This window comes from Prunus mume, linkage group LG2 (assembly GCF_029339155.1).
Source record: "Prunus mume cultivar Tortuosa linkage group LG2, ASM2933915v1, whole genome shotgun sequence".
Taxonomy (NCBI): Eukaryota; Viridiplantae; Streptophyta; class Magnoliopsida; order Rosales; family Rosaceae; genus Prunus; species Prunus mume.
Window position 1 is genome coordinate 45630750 of NC_142699.1, and position 15281 is coordinate 45646030.

Consider the following 15281-nt stretch of genomic DNA (forward strand, 5'->3'; position numbering starts at 1 on the left):
AATTTGGCTAAATCTTTCCCTTCCTTTCTCCTCTCCTCCCTTGACTTATCCTATATTGGTGAAATTCTCTCTGCCCAATTGCACAAAAACAGGGATTTTTGGGAGCTCTAGGCTTTTCCCACAACTGTTTCAGTATGGGACTCTCATTTTCAACCTTCTTCCTTTTTCTTTCCTTCCTTCTTCCATGGCTAGATCTGATGAAAGAAATAAATGGGTATACATGCTGGTTCGAAGGGTGCTTCCCCTCTTGGCAGCTTGCGAGCTAATATTCCCTGGTCCTTTGAATACCTTTGCTTGAAATTCGTTCCCTTCCATGTGATGGAGCCTCCCAGCAGCTTTGCATACGTGGAGACTTTTATTCTACAGCCATGTGTTAGGGCTTTTGCAGATCCTTATTTTAATTGCATGGGCCTTCTAGGACAATAAGTGGGTTTATCAAATAAATGGGCTAACTTCACCAAGTGTTAGGCTATTTTGTCAGGGAGCTTCTACAATGAGGAGTTAAAGTGAGGAGGTTATTTGAGGAGACCGATCCGACCGTCAAAACATTTAAAATATTTAACTCTCATGATTTCTTTACATTTGTTGATGGTGAGATTTGACCTCCTCAAATAACCTCCTCACTTTAAGCCATCATTATAGCCTTTCCGATTTTGTCAAGGTGATGGGCTAATTTATCTAGGACATTGGGCTGCTTTCTCTCTCTCTTTTATGCTCACTCACATGTTTGAGCTCAAGAAATGGGCTTGAGTTTCGAGGCTCTCAAGCAATCTGAGACTTCCATTTCTTGGCCCATCAATGGGCCTCGTTGCAACTTGTTACCATCCATACCATAACCCACTCAAGTAAGCCAGGGCATTTGAGTGGCTTGTTAAGCTTGTAGCGTGGTTGGCAATCGGACCTAATTTTTTTAACAGAGGTGCAATATTGACTAAGTGTGAAAAATAGTTTTTCGGAATAATCATTTTCTTAAAATAAATTTTTGTGGTTTTTATTCCTTACACGTCAAATAAAAAAACTTGATTTTATGCGATTTTAATATGAAGTATATATTCACTTAATGATGCATCATTTTTAGCTTAAATCGTATTTTGCACTAAAACCGATTTTTCATATTTTGATTTGGTAGGAATTTGATTTTCTAGTATTTTTATTTGAATCTAAATTTTTTTTGAAGTACTTCCTTACTTAAATGTTGAAAATGAAAATAAGGTATATACTGAGTTGAAGCAAAAGGACAATTTGAAGCACATACAATGGTTTTTTCGGCGATGAGAAGTGCATTGCATTTCCTTGCATCTTAATAGGTTTGTCACTGATGGTTGGGTGAGAAATTATAATTTCCCGCTTGACGTGGCATATTTTTTTATTATGATGTTTGACGGGTTAATTAGCATGGGCTCGTAGAGCTAGTGTATTTTATAATCTTTATCTCAATCCTTTGCATGACGGATTATTTATTTGGCATGACACATGGACTGTGACTTGTGCATGGTGGAATCTCGTGTGCTCTAAATTAGGTCTTTTCTTAATAAGGTATCGTATTGGGTCGAGAATTTATTCGGGACTAACCGTGAAATTTTTGGGTCGCAACACATTGCTATAAACTTATAACGAAGAGAATCATGAGAAGAATGACTTATAAGTTGACCAAACAATAAGAATATTCATATACTAAACAAAAAGAACCAAAATTTATATGAGAAATACAAGTAATTATAATTTGACTAAGTACATTATCGTTTCTATGGATCATCTCCTAAATCGATGTAATTAAGGATCGAAATTTCTAACAAGACTTTTTATTCCTCATCTCCTAATTAATTTCAGCAAATAAAACATTTTCTCAAACTCTCACACGCAACAGTTAAGCCATTGACGTTTCCGGTAATTCATAATCAGCCTCCTCCACCACAAGCGGCTGCGACGCCGTGGGATTATACTGTTGAAGCACCACAACCGACGCCGTGGACGAAAACTCCGACGATGCCAAGAAGCTCCCCACGGGGCCCAACTCCGCACAGTCACTCGTGCTGTCCACCAGCGGCGCCGTTGGAGGCATTCGTCCCACCACAAACAAATTGACATTTCTGCCCATCGATTTCAACACGACACAAATCTCCGCCTTGCTCTCCACCACCTTCTCCTCGTACAGCATCGAAGGCTCCCCGCCTTCCTTGTTCTTACTGTTCCTCACACTCATGTACTCAGCCAAAAGCGACTCGTCGTCCTCCTTCTCGTCGCCGCAATCTTCCTCCTTCAAAATCTTCTTGTTCTTATCCGAAGTGATCCCGACCAACTTCGCGCCAAATATCAACGTCTTCCCCGGTGGGGCCACAAACTTCACTAAAGTCATCACAATCCCGGGATGCTCCGCTAGTCTCATGCCGTACGCCAGTGCCTCCCTGTCGTCCCGCCCTCCGAAAAACGCCACAACCACATTATACGACACGTCACTGGCCGAGACCTGCGCTGTGCCGCCCAGACCCCTGTCCACCAAAATCCCAACCGAGCACGGTGCGTGCCTCAACACGCGCTCATTGACGGACCTAAACGAGTTCCCCAGAGACTCCATGGTGCCGTCGAGCCGCTGGTGCTTGTGGAAAGGGAGCAGGATCATGGCGACGCTCTTGTGGTGGGCGCTGGCGCAGATGTCCTCGTGGATGTCGTTGAGGGAGGAGATAGCGGTCATGGGGCGGACCTTGACGGTGCTGAGCTGCTCGTAGGCCTCGAAGGCAATGACCATATGGTCCTTGTTGGAGTTGGTGTCGTCAGTTTTCTTGTTCCAGAAGGGGAGGCCGTTGTAGCGGGCCTTGTGGACCATGGAGATGGCGGAGGAGCGCTCGGAGAGCTCCATGAGGTGCATGGCGTAGACGGTGAGGCGGCCGCGCTTGCGGGTGCCGCGGGAGGACTCGATGAGGTTGATCATAGTGGGGATGTTGCGGGTGCTGTGGAAGCAGGCCAGCATTCGGAGCTCTGTGTCGGGATTTTTGCGGAAAACGCTGCGGTTCTTGTAGGGGGCTCCTCTGCGGGCGGGCTTGTAGATGGCCATCACCAGTGGCGTGGTGATGAAGGTGGTGAAGAGCGCCATTAGAACGAATATGGCGAAGGTTTGGTCGTTCAGTACCTGCCATGCGTACGTAGCGACGAATATAAAAAGTAATTAACTTGTAACATATATTAATGTAACAAAATAATAAATAAATTGTAAAATTTGTGCTGAATTTAATATCCAATCCAATATCATTGCATTGTAAAAGAGAAAGCAGCTAGCTATGCAGAGCATTAATTAGTAAACAAACAAACCTTTCTATCCTTGCCAATATTGAGGACGATGAGCTCCACCAGTCCCTTGGTGTTCATAAGGAACCCAAGTGCCAAAGCTTCCCTGAAGTGCACCTTACACATCATCGACAAAGCCACCGTCCCCACAATCTTCCCGAAAGAAGCCGTGAATATAACCAGCACCAGCAGCCCCCACGACAGCCCGCCGCTGATGGTCGCCACGTTCGTCTTCAACCCACTCGAAACAAAGTAGAGCGGCAAGAACAGCCCCGACACCAGATCCTCTATCTTCTCTATCAGCACCCCAGCGAACGGCCCGTCCTTCGGCACAACAATCCCCACCACAAACGCCCCAAACAGCGCGTGTATCCCAATCGTGTCGGTCACGAAACTCGCCGCCAGCACCAGCGACAGCGTGATGCATATGTACAGCTCCTTCACCGGCTCGCCGTCTGGGGACCGCCGCGCCATCATGGCGAGGAGCGGCCTGAGAGCAAAAATGCAGAACCCGACGAACCCTGCCCCGCAGAGTAGGACCCACACGGAGACGAGAGGGGACGTGTTGGTGCCGGTGAGGGCGATGGCGAGGGCTAGGAGGATCCAGGCGGCGACGTCGTTTATGGCGGCCGCTGACATGGCGATGCGGCCGACGTCGGTGGTGAGGAGCTTGAGCTCGGCGAGGATGCGGGCAAGGACGGGGAAGGCGGTGATGGAGAGCGCGACGCCGATGAAGACGAGGAAGGGGCCCTGGCTGACGCCTTTGGAGACGGTAGCGCGGAGAACGAAGGAGGTGAAGACACCGAGGACGAAGGGGAGGGTGATGCCGGCGACGGCTATGCCTAAGGATTTCTTGCCCGTGCGGCGAATGGCGCGGATGTCGAGTTCAAGGCCGATGAGGAACAGGAAGAAGAGGAGTCCGATGTTGGCCACGGTGTCCAGTACGGTCATTGATTTTGCCGGGAAAACGGTGTGGAGAAACTTCTCGCTTCTCCCCAATGCCGAGGGTCCAAGTAATATCCCTCCCTGCAATTACACGCACGTGTGCATGCACGATGAATTAAATTTCATGACGAAATTAAATAATGCATGTAAAATTAGTCATTTATGCACGAGGATTATTTGATAACGTAATTTTTTGTCGACAATGGAAGAGAACAAAGATTAAGCGATTAATTGAGAAAAGACTTACAATGACTTCGGCTATAACTCGAGGTTGCCGCAGAGGTTTAAGAAGGAATGCGAGTGTTCTGGTGAAAACTACGACCAAGCAGATCTGGAGGATGAGTAAGGGAAGTGCAAAATCCAGAGGATTTTCACCTTGAAACGATCCATTGGATGTTGCCTTCATTGGGGCAACAGGGCTGGCCGGCGGTGCCATCTTAAGTAACTAACTTAATTAATCAAAGATTTAAGGGATCACCACAGGCACAATGGATCCGCCACCCCAGCAGCACACCCACCCCAACGCACCCACATGTAAAAGACAAATAAAAAATCAATTGATGAGGAGATGAAGGAATTCAGTTTCCCTTTTCTTTTGATTTGGTGAAGAGAATTTCATGAGGCTGGCTAGATGTGGGAAGTCTTATATGATGATCGAATCTTTGTGGGTGGATAGATGGATGGATCGATTTCTGCGTGTGCATGTGCGTAACTGTAATTCAGCTCCGCAACGGACTTCGGGGGAGGAACAGAAGAAGCTATAGCACAGCAAGAGAGAATAATGCTAAAAATAGAAGAGGACAACACGTTGAACGCTTTCTTTGCTTGGGAGTTGGGAAGGACATGATAGTTCCTTCTTCCCCTCCTACATGTGGTTCTTGTTAGTTTGAAGATTAATTTCAACTCCAGTCTTGGATTGACCCAACAAATCTCAACTTTGAATGCAATGCCCTACTAGATCATTTGATAAGCTAGCAACCAAGGGGCCATAAAATGAGATGAGAAGAACCAAGAGCATAAATAAAGTAAATTGAAAGCCTCTCCTTGGCAAATGTTCAATTGACTACGAAAAAGCAACTCTGCTTACACATTAATACATTCTACCATCCCAAGCTTTTACAAAAAAAACTGAAAAAGGGGGTACATCAATCCAAAATAGATTTAAGTCCGACCAAATCTTAGAATTGAAGGCCATGTTCCCTAGCCGCATCAGCAAGGGCTTCCACACGACCGTGATAGGGGTACCCACCCCGGTCAAAGGCCACTTTTGTAATCCCTTTCTCCAAACAGGACTTTGCAATCACTTCTCCCACCTTCTTTGCTACTTCCTGATGACACAAACGTAAGTAGATCAGGACTTCTGTTTGACAAACATCAAAGCTAAGGGCAAGAATTTTTATAAAATATGTAGAAGGTAAATTTACCACATTAGCAATTGACGAATCAAGATCTCGGTTCAATAATAAGTAATTTTTCCAACTGTTAAGTTTATTACAATCATCATTTATCTATGAATCATCCAATATGAATTGACCTACAGAAGGGTAAACAGTAAAAGAAGAATGATAGAAGTAGCTTGCAGATTGATGCCATGCAACAGTTCAACTCAGCAATAGGCTTCAGCAAAATAAAGCTATTGAAAGCCCATTTGGCCATCTTTCCATAATAGAGATGTACAACTGAAATAAACTTTTCAGACTAACATGGCGAAGCAAGAATATTTAACAGGTTATTTAGTTCATATCTGTGAACTTACAATGGTAGGACCAGCAGTGTAATCAAATTCTTCAGAGACGGGTTTCTGCATTGTTGAAGCTGAAGCAAGTGTGTGCATCTTGGTATCATCAATCACTTGGGCATAGATATGCTTGTTGGAGCGGAAGACAGCTAACCTTGGCCTTTCCGGAGTCCCTTCAACCTGAAGAAACAACAAATGCGTCATCCATAATCAGAACCAGCAACTCTCATTTTTAGGAGATATCTTTCAACTTATTAGAGGAATGAATCATACAAAAGAACCACTAAAATTTAGAGGCTCCTTGAACCAGCAAAGCAAACAAATGTTCACAAGATGATCCCATTTGGTAATGTTAACCAGTATGCTTTGATGAGTGCATAGAAGAAACTAATAGAATCAAAGCGAAATTGTTGAACAGAAGTTCATTTGCATTGCAAAGGGAGAGTGTATCAGTGTTACCAATAAGCACCCAAATTAAAGCTTCCAAATTTCACTTTGAAAACTGCCAACAGAGAAAACACACTAGTACTAACCCACAGTAATCATGTATAAGATGTACAGTTCATGAAGAAGACACATTTTCCTATCTTGGGATGCAAAGCTCCCGTAATGTATGTTGGTCTAATCTAACGGCAAAAAGTCCATGCTCTTGTAGAAGGAGAAGAACCCATTACTCAGAAACTGACAACAAAGAGTTTCTGGGTAGGTAGGGAAGAAGATAAGGGAAATTCAGAACTCGTAAAGTAAAAGGGGGACAACTCAGATGCCTTGAATTTGAACGGTAAAATTCATCTTACATTATGTGGGTTGAAAGCGAAGCAACCAAATTACAGAAATGGTTGGCAATGATACCTTCTTTCTGATACGAATATGGCGGGCGGTTCTGTCTTCTCTTTTGGTGGTGGCTTTGGCTTCCACAACAAGAGACTGAGATTGAGGCCTTGGACTTAGAGTCGTCGTCACTCCCACAAGCTTGGGACGCAGCCATAACTGTTGGGAAGACGCAATTGCAGTGCCAAGGAACGAAATTGACGCTGACATTGTAGCTCCCTATCTCTCTATCTCTGTCTGTCTCTCAGTCTCTCTGCTGTATTTCTAAAGCCCCGTTCTTCTATTTGGCACCTTATCCCGTTCCACCCAGAACACAACGCACCGTTCTCAACATTACCCACTCTGTTTTTTTTTTTTGGGCACAAGCTAAGGCCAATGGGTTTTTTTTTTTTTTTTTGGGCATTAGGCAAATTTCTCATTTTGTTGTCCATTCTTGAAGATGGACTTTTTTTTTTTGAAATTATTCAGCGAAAGTGTGATTGGAATATACATATATATATATATATATATATTTTTTTTGTAGGGTAATTTCCTCCACTTAAAGGTGTTGTAGTGTGATTGGAATATACATATATATATATATATATATATTTTTTTTTTGGTAGGGTAATTTCCTTCACTTAAAGGTGTTGTTTTTTAATCCGCTCAAGAGAGATTCAAATAGGAACTCTTTTGACGTTAGGAAAAGAAGTATTACTAGAGTAAGAACTTGTTTAGCATTGGCCTTATTTTAGGAAAGAACTTGTCTAGCATTTGTGCTGCTGGCCATGCTGGGGAACCAACCAATAAAATTTGCTGAATGTATGCTACCAACAATAAGAAGCAAACTTGGATTAAATCATATAAGATCTGCTTATAAAAAAGCGTATATATGAGATTGTACTTTTCCCTAATGCCAAGCGCACATGTTTAAGAAAATGGCTGGTGATTTTTCCCCAGACCAGCCTTGCAACTTGTGTGTCCTGTGTCAGCTCTTTTGGCAATTCTAACTCATATATTTTACAAGCAGGCAAGTAGGCTGTTAATACAAAAGCTCATACGCAGCTGGTACATCATGCACGGGGTGACCTTTTCGGTTTCTTTCCGTTATCTTTCGTGCAAGGGAGACTTGCTTGCCCACCACAAAGATGAATGCCTTACCTATTCCTCCAGCACCTCTGGCAGTTCTTCCAACACGTCGAACATACTCACTTGGATCACGAGGGAAGTCAAAGAGTATTACATGATCCACGCCGGAAAAGTCGATTCCACGAGATGCTCTGCCAGATATTTCATAAACGTCAAGTTGCTATATACTAATATGACTCACATTTATGGAACAAACAATTAACCAGATTATACTTGTAGTGCAAACAGAGTTTAGTACTGGAAATCATGCGCAGAGAGCAATACCTATCAGTGCAAACCAAAAACTGTGAGACTTCCTTTGAGTGAGAATTGGTGAATTGCTTCATATTTGCAAGCCTAGATTCTTGAGCCAGAGCAGAGTGGAATGGTAGAACTTGAACACGAGTTCCACTTCTGTCAAAACGTGTTAAGACATTCTCAACTTTTCTGCATGTCTCAATCTGCAAATGGGAAAGGAAAAGCTAACATGAATTAAAATTTCTCAAACAACTTGAGAAGAAATTAAGTTCCATATTCATAAAACTCTATGCTCTCTTTTTCCTCAAAAGAAAGTCAGAAATGTATGTGAAAGCCCACAATCCCCAGGTACATGGTAAGCCATCCAGAAGGAAAGGTTCCACCTTACTTTGTTACAGAAAATTATTGATTTTGCAACTGGACTTCCCTCCACAAGTTGCAGAAGAGCAGATTTCTTATTCGAGAATGCCATCTCTGGAGATCTTTCACTTCCATCATCTCCGCTGCAATCTACAAGAACCTGGACATGAATCATGATAATTAAAATCCATAATGTTGGAGTAATTAGAAAATTCTAATCAAAATGATTTGAAGGGGAAGATAGGAAAAAAGGTTGATTAAAAGTAGAATTAATAATGTGGCAATGATAAGAAAGGAATACCCTTTTCTCCAACAACTGATGGTGTTTTTCTTTTCTTTTATATCAGAGTAAGATGTTATAAAATTAGTACAAGGATTTTAGGACTGTCCAATCAAAGTTGAGTAGGATAGTGGGAAGGCCCAGAGATCATAAAAGATGGGATGGGAATGAAGGCATTCCAGCCCAACATGATCTGGTGAATGGATCGAGTTCCCCGTGGAGCATTTTTTCTTTTGTCCTCGATAGTCAACAAGTTATGATAATGAAACTATGTAAACCATAAAATAAGAGCCTTCGTATTGACCTAATTACCAGGACCACAATTAAATCCATCGTGCAACGCTTCAAAATATAATAATTAAGATACTAAGCAACAGGAGAACTAACCTCTTCAAGGCCAGGGCTTACACGGTGCATTCCAGGTGCCATGACCACTTTACAATCAGGAAAAGATTCCACTAATTTGTTGTAAATGCCAAGAGGTAAAGTTGCAGTCACAAAAAGATATTGTGTGGTAACAGGTGAAGAATTGATCAAACTTTCCAGTGCTGCTTCAAAATCCTCATCATTAAAGAGTATATCTACCTCATCCAGCACAGCACTGCAACAAGAGGTTCTCATTATATTAGCACCAGTAAAATATCTTGTCACATATTGCTGTGCCATGTATGTAAATCAACAAACACAAGCATGAATGCAAGCACACACCCAGATCCACTCACAAATATAGAGATTGACTAGTCAACAACATCACCAAGAACTCCTAAGTTCTATTATTTATACTTACATCTAGATTAATTTTGGATGACTGAGTGAATTTACTTGTCATAGTGAAGGAAACATACAAGGTGTAACTGTTCAAGACAGTTTATTGTGGCTGGAGAAGACAGTTACAATACTATACCAACAAAACAACCAAGATAGCTAACGAATATAGAACTGAAATCAAGGTCCATAGTTTTCAAACCTCCCAGAGTTGTTAAATAAACTTATCACTCCTTGACAACACAGGCTATGAGAACCCATCCCAGCAAATCCTTAGTTACTTATTCATGTCTCATGCTCTGTCCAAAATATATGGGACGAAAATTCAAATTACAAAGAAGCTTTAATTTATCAACCCAGAGACAATATGACAGAAAAAGTTATGCAAAGTTAAAGGAAAACTGGGTTACCATCTTAGATTTGATAATTGCAAGAAGCCCTCTTTAATTAGATACATAAATCGACCAGGTGTTGCGATTAGAATATCAACATCTTGTTGTAAACTTTCCAACTGAGTTTTCTGTCGATGACCACCTGTCACAACCATAGACCTGACTGGAACCCCAAATTTTGACATTGAGCGGCAAATACCCAAAACCTGCACAAGTACACTTGCATTAAGCACTTGCTGCAGCCAGCATGACAATATAATTATAAATACATATAGGAAAACAGTTCACATTTTTCACAAGAGAACAAGGTCAAACAACTGAGAGCTGGCAATGAACTAATATGCGAAGAGCTCAGAAAACTGTTGTCAAATCAACCTGAGCAGAGGTGACAACAGACAACAAGAACTAAAAGCATGTAGATCACAAGATGAAAATAGCAAGTTAGAAACACAACAGAAACTGACCTGAGAAGCCAACTCAGCAGTCGGCACCAGTATAACAACTCGAGGACTCTGTGACAGGGGCTTGCTCAGTCCTTGAAGTTCTTCTTCCCTTAAACGCTGAATTACTGGAGCAAGATAGGCTAATGTCTTGCCAGATCCACTTTGGTCAGCTATCATAGAGGTTTTTCCCTCTACAACTGGAGCAAATGCCATGGCCTGCATTTATATAGGACGTGTGACAAGAGTATTAATTATGAGTTGGTGCATCCTTGTACAAGTAAACTAAACATGAACTTCATAAGAGTATATTAGCTGGATATTGCACATTCCACTAATTTTCTGATGTGTTAACTTTATTAGCAACCCAACCTATCAAACTATTATCACAACATTTATATCATGGAATTCATTCAGTCAAATCTAAAGAAAAAAGTATTTAAGAAGAACACTTCCATGATTACAGTAGCTATAATAATGCCAGATGTCTGACAAGGCAATCCTAAAGGATCACAATGTGATTGCAAGCACATAGAGATTTCAGAATCCAACGTAGCAACCACAGGCAAAACTACCAGTCTCAACATATACTAGACTTTAAATCAGATAAATATGATCAGATGATTGAAAGGAAAACATAACGAAACAGAGTCATACAGGTACGTATAAAAACTGCATCAACCAAAACACATTTCTAACAGGTCAGAAGTTCTAAAGTACGGGAACAATAACAGGATGAAGTCCATAGAGTGGATAACTATTTATAATATTTTACAGGACATTATATATGGGACACTTCTTGAAGTGGATACATTTCAGAGCAAACACCAAACCAAATTATTCACAGATGTAAATATGGGAACAACATTGATGTACCTGAATATGTGACGGGCGCTGGAAAAGCTGCCTCCTTAGACATTCAATCATATAGTCACTGCATCCCAAATCCCTAAAGGATTTTCGACTGAAAAAGTCACTGTCAGTGGAAAATTTTCTTCGCTGCTTTAGGTCTGGCAACTCAGACAAGTCATACATGGACCCTCCTCCATTACCCCATCCTTTTGCATTAGCAGAAGAACCTCTTGAAATGGAAGCCTTTTGTCTGGATACCATGGTGTCAGACCTATGAGGCTTATGCTGTTTAGTCTGGTCGTCAGTGAGCGGCTCAAAAGTATCTTTCACACTTACACCAGAGCGGTCAATGCCATCTGCTGTCCCCTTCTTCCGCCTCATGTTTCTAAATTCTTCTGAGCGAGAAGCACTTGAAGCTCTTCCTCCATGACTGGGGGCATTTACATTCTTCTTGTTCCCCCTAACTTCAAGTGTAGATTGTGAATTGATAAATGGTGGTCCATCTTGTACATTTAGTTCATCATCACTTTCATCTACTTCTTGCTTCATCCGAGAATTTCCCTCGACTATGGATTTCACTCTGTGTACTTTCAATCTCCCAAAAGTTGCAGCAAGTTTCCTAGTACGTGCTGGTTGACGGTCATTGTCTGTAAATGGTGGCACATGCTCAATTCCCACAGGATAAACATATGTGCAGTTTAGATGGGACAAATTATGTACGCATGTTCAATCAACACCTGGATTACTAAACTTATGTGCCTTATATTTACAACTCTAATTTGTCTAAAGCTTCACGGAAAAATAGAATTTTTTTAGGAAAAACCAACCTAGTGAAATTTGAAAAGATAAAAATTGATTCTCAAAAGAGGAAGTCTTTGACTCACAAATATTAGTAAGTTTAGGTGAACATGAACTAAACAGAAACAATAAGCAAAACCCAAATTGAAATAGAGAGAGAGAGAGAGAGAGAGAGAGAGAGACCTCTAAGGGTGGTGTTTCTGTTGGGAGGGTCATTGTTGGCTGGTCCCAGAACAACGAAATCGTCCATGAGGTCATAAGCAGGTGCAGGGTTGTCGGTGGGGCTCTGACTGAAACTACAACTTATCCCCCATTTTCTCATCTGACGAAGATGGAGAAACCTGCAGTTGTAAGGTGCCAGTGCCACCGTCCATTCTGGTTCAAGGCGTTTTGGCCTCAGGTGGTGGTTTACTGCTGGAGCGGGAGCTTTGGCCAGCATTTCAGTGTTTCTGGTTCTGGATATGGGCAATTTGGTATGGCTAATTGGCTGTTACTTATTAACAATAATATATTGTTGAGCATCAAAACTCATTCAAGCAGAAGAAGAAGAAGAGTCGTTGGATGGTGGAGGAAACAACGGTTATCTCTTGACTCCCTTATCACTACTTGTTCTGCTGCACACACAGACAGAGATGCCGCGCGGTTTACTGCGGTCGACGACAGTCGACAACACTCAGACGAAACAGGTCTGCTACAAACTTGGACCGGCCCAAAGAAAGGCTGATTTTGGGCCTTTTTAAACCCAATTTCCTTTTTCGTTTTTCTTAATGAACCCACTTTTTTTTTTTTGGTAGAACAATATACTCTATTGAGAAATATCATAATAGGTACAACGGATAATCCACAACCCAAATGTTAGGATTATGAACAAGTGCAGAATTTTAGTTAAAAAATTTGCGGCTCGAATACAATCACATGGTACAAAAAGAGCAAAACTACATAAACAGAGGCAATAGCAGGAAGCAACATCGAGCCAAGTTTCCTTAACAAATGTCTTTTGTAAAGATTAACTACAATTTAATGTTAGAGAAACACATTTGTATATCATTAGCAACGTTTTCTTGCTACCAAGATCGATAAAGTTGATTCTTGTAAAACTGCGGTGATTGCAATACACGTCTTTATGTTTTTTCACTAAACTGTTTCCAATTTTATTGTGGAAACTCTCTTGACAGCCGATGCTCCCATACTTCATTTTCTTTTACTAGATTTCTTGTCAAATGGCAACAAATGTTTGATGATGATGCTTTATTCAGACTTCGGTCTAATTTTGCTTCCCTCTTTATTGTTTGCCCTTTAAATCAAGTTACTTTCATCAAGATGTTACATTGGACCTACCAACATTCATTCACAAGACATAAACCCAGGCCGGCCATCCTGAGCCATAGAAATTCTCAACGATCAACAAACAATTGATAAAAGTTCAGCATATAGTTGGGCAAAGACCAGTTAGCTAAGACAATATGTTCCAAGTTCTAACCAGATTGAACATTCAAATGAAAAGGGGTGAGGAGAAGAAGAGGCATTGCATTTGCAGGTCATGCATTGCCAACATCATCTGTAACAAGTCTCAGGAATAGGAACCCTATCATCTCCCAAATCTTTCCATCCTCCGCCGACGTAATTCTTCCAAAGGAAGGTCACCGGAATAATGTGCCGATCGAGGTGAAGCCATGCCATTGGCACTGCCAGTGGCCGTCCTATTTGTCGAACACATTTCGCATACATCTAACCAAGCAGAATTCTCATACGTACAAGCATGGCATCTCCAGAAACCAGACACAGAAATTCCTCTCTGACCCCACCAATAGGTCCTCTACCGGATATCTGCCTCCTTCGGAATGGAAACATGCGTCGTAAAAATCTCACAGGCCATTTCAGCACACCAGTAAGACCTCTGATGATAACAGTAAGTGGGTCTGAGCCATTGTAAGAACCCCTCAACTGAATATAGACAAGACCTGCAAGAATTCCACCCAAATGACCAATAAAAGAGACACCAGGAACCAAAAATTGGACCAGAGCCAATTCCGCCCACGCAGCGTAACGAGATGGTATCGGAATTCCATAAACATAACTGTTCTCAGTCTGGGAATTGAGCACAACCTTCATGGCAAAGAGCACCCCAGAAAACCCAACAGAGTATTCAGTGTAGTAAGCCCATTCATAGTCAAAGAACGCAAGCAGGGACTTGGAAATCAGCAGTGAGATTCCTTGGGACATGCCCAGTAGCACAGCAACCATGGAAGCGAACTCAGCACTGTCCATTGAATTTTCCAATTGAATTCCCTTCCACAAGAGGGAGAGCATGTTGTAAACCAAGTGAGACTCTCCCACATGATAGAACGGCGACAAGAAGAAGCGCTTCAAGTCTCCATTCTGTTCAAGCAATTTCACAAACAGCTTACCCGCATCAATATATAAAACATCCAATTCACATATGAAATCAAAAGAACAAAAACTAATAATTCAAGGTTTATTACAGAGTGATAACATTTCAACCATTTGGGGTTTTTGGGAACTTAGAAATGAGAATGAGAAATTACCTTGAGGATGAGGTGGGGGTTGAACCAGACTTCTTGGAGGGAAGGGAGAATGGGGTCGAGAAAAGCAGGGCGTAAGTAGATGAGAGAATTGGCGGCAATGAGTCCGGCGGTGACAGGAGGCTTCCGGTCGAGCCTGTAATACTCGCTCGCCGCGTGAAGTGCTAACAGCGGCAGCATTCCGTTCGATCGCGGCCCGTTTCTTGTTCTCGCCATCTTCGTTTCGGTTTAGGGTTTGATAATTTTGATCTGCAACTGCAACAACAGAGCCTTTTCTCTCGATTTGCCTCCTTGGGTCGTACGAAAAGCACCTTCTAGAGTCCCTAAGACGGTTCGTCTTCGCGGTTACCTTTTTCCTTTTTCTTTTCCTTTTTTCTGTGTTTTTAATTGGAGTGTGTCATGGGCTATTTCTGTTCCAAAAAGAAATAGCCTGGCCCATTAACTCATGGCCTGCTTATTTTCTTTTGGATCACCTGCTAATGATTTGACAACATAACAAAAAAAACTCTTACTATACATTATTTATAGATTATAAATAAATAAAAAAGCTCTGATCAGTGATCACCATAGTAAATTATATCACAACAAATATAAAATATTATAAATCTGACACATCACCATAGAATATTAGCCTGCTGCCAAACCAATTTCTCCTCTTTTTTCATGTTGAATGAATTAGCCATCTTTTTT

At 41.8% G+C, this 15281-nt stretch overlaps 4 protein-coding genes across 4 annotated transcripts; all 4 read right to left on the minus strand.

Moving 5' to 3' along the window:
* Window positions 1–1672: 1672 nt before the first annotated feature.
* On the minus strand, window positions 1673–4844 carry CHX19 (cation/H+ exchanger 19). Its single transcript, XM_089044935.1, has 3 exons — window positions 4475–4844; window positions 3307–4308; window positions 1673–3127 (listed from the first exon to the last, which is right to left on the minus strand). The coding sequence occupies exons 1-3, from the start codon at window positions 4661–4663 to the stop codon at window positions 1868–1870; spliced, it is 2451 nt and encodes an 816-aa protein (XP_088901061.1). The 5' UTR covers window positions 4664–4844; the 3' UTR covers window positions 1673–1867.
* A 394-nt stretch (window positions 4845–5238) lies between these two features.
* LOC103322198 (structural constituent of ribosome) lies at window positions 5239–7099 on the minus strand. The gene is made up of 3 exons (XM_008224088.2): window positions 6818–7099; window positions 5984–6145; window positions 5239–5555 (listed from the first exon to the last, which is right to left on the minus strand). The coding sequence occupies exons 1-3, from the start codon at window positions 7004–7006 to the stop codon at window positions 5406–5408; spliced, it is 501 nt and encodes a 166-aa protein (XP_008222310.1). The 5' UTR covers window positions 7007–7099; the 3' UTR covers window positions 5239–5405.
* A 501-nt stretch (window positions 7100–7600) lies between these two features.
* Window positions 7601–12759, minus strand: LOC103322199 (DEA(D/H)-box RNA helicase family protein). Its single transcript, XM_008224089.3, has 8 exons — window positions 12232–12759; window positions 11275–11897; window positions 10423–10617; window positions 9977–10164; window positions 9189–9402; window positions 8550–8681; window positions 8189–8364; window positions 7601–8055 (listed from the first exon to the last, which is right to left on the minus strand). The coding sequence occupies exons 1-8, from the start codon at window positions 12485–12487 to the stop codon at window positions 7818–7820; spliced, it is 2022 nt and encodes a 673-aa protein (XP_008222311.2). The 5' UTR covers window positions 12488–12759; the 3' UTR covers window positions 7601–7817.
* A 642-nt stretch (window positions 12760–13401) lies between these two features.
* Window positions 13402–14956, minus strand: RBL14 (RHOMBOID-like protein 14). Its single transcript, XM_008224090.3, is given in 3 exon segments — window positions 13402–13848; window positions 13851–14427; window positions 14595–14956. Coding segments are annotated over 3 exon segments (1002 nt in total). The 5' UTR covers window positions 14808–14956; the 3' UTR covers window positions 13402–13636.
* Window positions 14957–15281: the final 325 nt, after the last annotated feature.